This window comes from Pseudomyrmex gracilis, unplaced genomic scaffold (assembly GCF_002006095.1).
Source record: "Pseudomyrmex gracilis isolate BER0280 unplaced genomic scaffold, ASM200609v1 scaffold_1199, whole genome shotgun sequence".
Lineage (NCBI taxonomy): Eukaryota > Metazoa > Arthropoda > Insecta > Hymenoptera > Formicidae > Pseudomyrmex > Pseudomyrmex gracilis.
The window spans coordinates 19574-23411 of NW_018021783.1; the positions used below are offsets into that span (position 1 = coordinate 19574).

Consider the following 3838-nt stretch of genomic DNA (forward strand, 5'->3'; position numbering starts at 1 on the left):
TAGAGTCGACGTCTTAGCCACGCGTCCCACGGACCTCGCTTGGCTGTGTCCGCAGGAAGACGCGTCGTCGTACGCACCCGCGTTTCCAAAAGCGCCGAACGTCGTTCCGTTCGCTAAAAACGAGTCGACCAACGACGTCGCAACCGACGCGTTGTTCAACGAACTGACCGCGTCGTTGAGAAGGTACAAGTGCGCCAGATTGTGCAAGAGAATCAACACGTTCGAACTCACCGTGTCGACCACCAGAGGCGACATATCGATCGAATTCGTACCGAGGTGACGATTCCGAAACGCTCGATACTAGACGAGAGTTTGCCGATATGCGCAAGGAACAAATGTATCGCTTGATGTGCAATAAATATACAATCGTTACGTTTTATCAATCGTGTGTTTATTGTTTCTTACTCGCAAACCGAATATATTTTACAGGTGTGCGATCTGACGCCAATAGGTGCGATCGTTGCGCAACGTTTTCTCGTTCGAAACGAAACGTTCGCGCAACGATTACAATTCGGAACTGCGCTTTACGCGACGCTTCTTGCGTGGTACAACAGGCGCGGCAGCGTCTTCGAAAGGTGACATCGGTGCGATATTAGCCGGTTGTTCGCTGCGTACGTCTCTCGCGTCCAACGATTCCACGGGTGTAAATTCGGATGAAACGGTTGTTCCCTCGACCGCTGCATTGACAGCGTCGCGGTCGCTGGTGGTGTTATCGTTGACAAACGACGGTGTTGATTCGTTGGAACCGGACGACGCGGCGGTGTTTTCAGAATCGACCGAGGTCTCGATTGACGCGGCGGTGTTTTCGGAATCGACCGAGGTCTCGATTGCCGCAGCGGTGTTTTCGGAATCGACCGAAGTTTCGGTTACCGCAACGTCGTTGTTACCGCGGTGCACGGACGCAACGGTTGCTTCGTTCGAAGCGTTTGATTCGATCGATTTATCAACTTCTAACGATCGAGCGAAATCGCTCGTTCCCGAACCCATTGTTGCTTCGGAAACCGTTGACTCGACTTCTATGCCGTTTGGAACGGACGCTTTGTCGTCGATCGCGCGATCCGCAACAATCGCAGCTTCGCTCGCAGCGGATTCCTTGTCTTCGATCGCGCGATTCGCAACAATCGTAGCTTCGCTCGTGAAAACGGAGCGATCGGTGTTATCGGTGTTCGCGGTTGAATCGGTGTCCGAGCGCGCCGTTCCTTGCGAAACGATCGGTTCGATGTAGCCGCCGAGTGCGACCGTATCTTCGGTAACGACAACTGGTTGTTTCGTCGAATCAACTTTGGATACCGCTGTTGCAACAGAGGTCAATTGCGAGTCCATAGTAAAATCGTTCGACGCGATTGGCGAAGCGTTCGAATTCTCACCTGTTTCAACTTTCGCACCTCGGGACAAATCGCGCCGTTTTAAAGATTCGCGATAACGTTGTTCCTCAAGGGCCTCTTGTTCCAACAAGCGTTCCATTTTTCGACGTTGTTCCTCGTACTCCTCCAGCATGCGTTGACGTTCGCTTATATTCGCGCTCGAGGGCGCTACGGGTGTCGCGCTCGAGGGCGCTACGGGTGTCGCGCTCGCGGACGCTACGGGTGTCGCGCTCGCGGACGCTACGGGTGGCGCGCTCGAGGGCGCTACGGGTGTCGCGCTCGAGGGCGCTACGGGTGTCGCGCTCGAGGGCGCTACGGGTGTCGCGCTCGAGGGCGCTACGGGTGTCGCGCTCGCGGACGCTACGGGTGGCGATGGTGTACCAAGTTTATCAAATTTATCGCACGTGCACAATTTAGCGTCGTGTTTGCACGCAGCGCACCGTGCCGCGTCGTTCTCTGATATCGATTCGATGCGCGGAAACGATCCGTTTGCAATCGTTGGCTCGTTTCGATCGAGTGTCGTCGCAACGTCGACTCCGTTGCTTCGACCGCGAACGTTGTTGATGCTAGTTGGTGACTTCGTTAACGGTTCTATCGACGCTGCCGACGATTGCGCACCTGTGTCCGACACGGTTGCGATCGAATCATTCGTGGCGTTTGTCAAAACCGCGCGATTCGCAAATTCCATTTCGTCCGCGAATCGCACGGTTATGCCGGTTGTCGAAAGCGGTTCGACGTCGTCTTCGTTTTCGTTCCCGGATTTGTCGTCGACGTCGTTGTTGGTTCGATCGGTACTTGCGGACGAACGCGTCACCGAAACGCTATCGACGTTCGAAGCGTCAGCTGCGCGCGGAGCGCTCGAGTCGTCGTCGCCGCGGCACGCTTCGCACTTGTCGCAAGTGCACGCTGTCGAACACTTGTCAACAATTCGACGTTTCGACGATTGCGTAGATACGTCCGAGCGAGCTCGCTTGCGTCTGGAGAGCACTCGATCGGTCGGACCGATCGTTGTTCCAGCGGACGGCGAATCGTCGAGGTTGTACGCGGACGGATCATCCGCCATCATCATCGCTTCGGCTCCGGATATAGCACTGATCTTGTCAGCTACAACGCGCTCGCGTTTGCGCCGTTCGTTGTCCTCGGCTTCTCTGCGACGTTCGCGCTCCGATTCCTCGTTTCTGCGACGTTCGCGCTCCAACTCTTCGCGTTGAGCGTCTATCGCGAAATACCGTTTAGCAACGGCGTCGGGTTTAACGTACAGAGGATTTTCTTTGGCGTTGCGACTCAATTTCTTCAACGGTACGGTTCTGTCGGCGATTTCGATCGTGTGCGGGTTTTCTGCGTTGTTCGCGTTGCGCGATCTTCCCGAAGATCTGTACAGATTCGTCGCGTATGCTCCATTTGGGTCCTTCGACGAAGCTGAAACATTGAGAGCAAATTCGTTCGAATTCGTCGCGTTCGAAAGTATAGAATTCGCGGTTACGTCGGGCTCTTTCGCAGTCGCGTCTGAAAACGCGCTCGCGTCGCGACGACGCGAGTTGAGCGCGTCGCTACCGTACGCGTCGTTGCCACTCGCGTTGTTATCGAACGCGTCGTTGTCCGAAAGAATCAACTTCGGCGCGACTACGTAGACTCGAGACAAATTCGGCGTTGGTGATACGGTTCTACCGTGCTCACCGTACGCACCTGCGTCGTCTAATTTGGAAACGTCGTTCGGGTCTTCGTTGTCGTCGTCGTCTTCGCTACTCTGTCCGTGTTTGTCTTTGTCTCGCCGTTCGCGCTCCTTTCGTTCGGCTTCGCGAGCCCGTTTTCGCTTCAGTACCGAAACGTAACCGTTCAAACGTCGTTCCGCGTCGTTTTTATTACCGCATATAACTCGCGTGAACACCAGAGCCAATATCGATCCCACTACCACGAACAGCAACAGCGTCACGAACACGTTGGACATTTCGCTTCGTTTCGCGACAAATTAATCACCGGCAGATACAACGATTCGTTGGTTAGTGCAACAAGGATGCAAAGATTGTCAACGGTGTTCTACGGTGCGAATCTCGTTCGTCGTTGCACGCGCGATCGAGCGAGTTAGAAAAAAACGTCGGTGAAATCGTTCGTGCTGCGTGCTTAGAACACATCGGTTTCCAGAAACGAACGCTTCTTAGCGAACGTTCCGATCGCGCGATCGTTCAACGTTTTGACTGAAGCGTTCCGTGTCATTTCGGCGTTGAACACCAAATCGGTCAACGGTTGTTCCGTACTGAATCGCACGAGTTGCTTGCGAACGGACAGTTCGACGTTCAGCAAAACGGCCAGCACACTCACGGCTCTGCGCGTCAGACCGGTTGACGCGTTTCCACCTAGCGTGCGAGTTGTGCAGCACGCGCAATCGTTCACCGTTAGGCGTTCGTCTCTGATTGTTTCGGACAGAACAACGGTTCGTTGCATGATCGTTGGATTCCATCGAAGAAACAAAATTC

The 3838-nt window shown here is 54.6% G+C and overlaps 1 protein-coding gene across 1 annotated transcript; it reads right to left on the bottom strand.

The window, feature by feature from the left end:
- Nucleotides 1-504: 504 nt before the first annotated feature.
- On the bottom strand, nt 505-3312 carry LOC109861956 (endochitinase A-like). The gene has a single exon (XM_020441812.1). The coding sequence runs from the start codon at nt 3310-3312 to the stop codon at nt 505-507; it is 2808 nt and encodes a 935-aa protein (XP_020297401.1).
- Between the last annotated feature and the right edge of the window lie 526 nt (nt 3313-3838).

What these genes read in the sequence shown, in the direction of transcription:
- LOC109861956 (XM_020441812.1), bottom strand. Translation starts at nt 3,312, where the DNA reads ATGTCCAACGTGTTCGTGACGCTGTTGCTGTTCGTGGTAGTGGGATCG.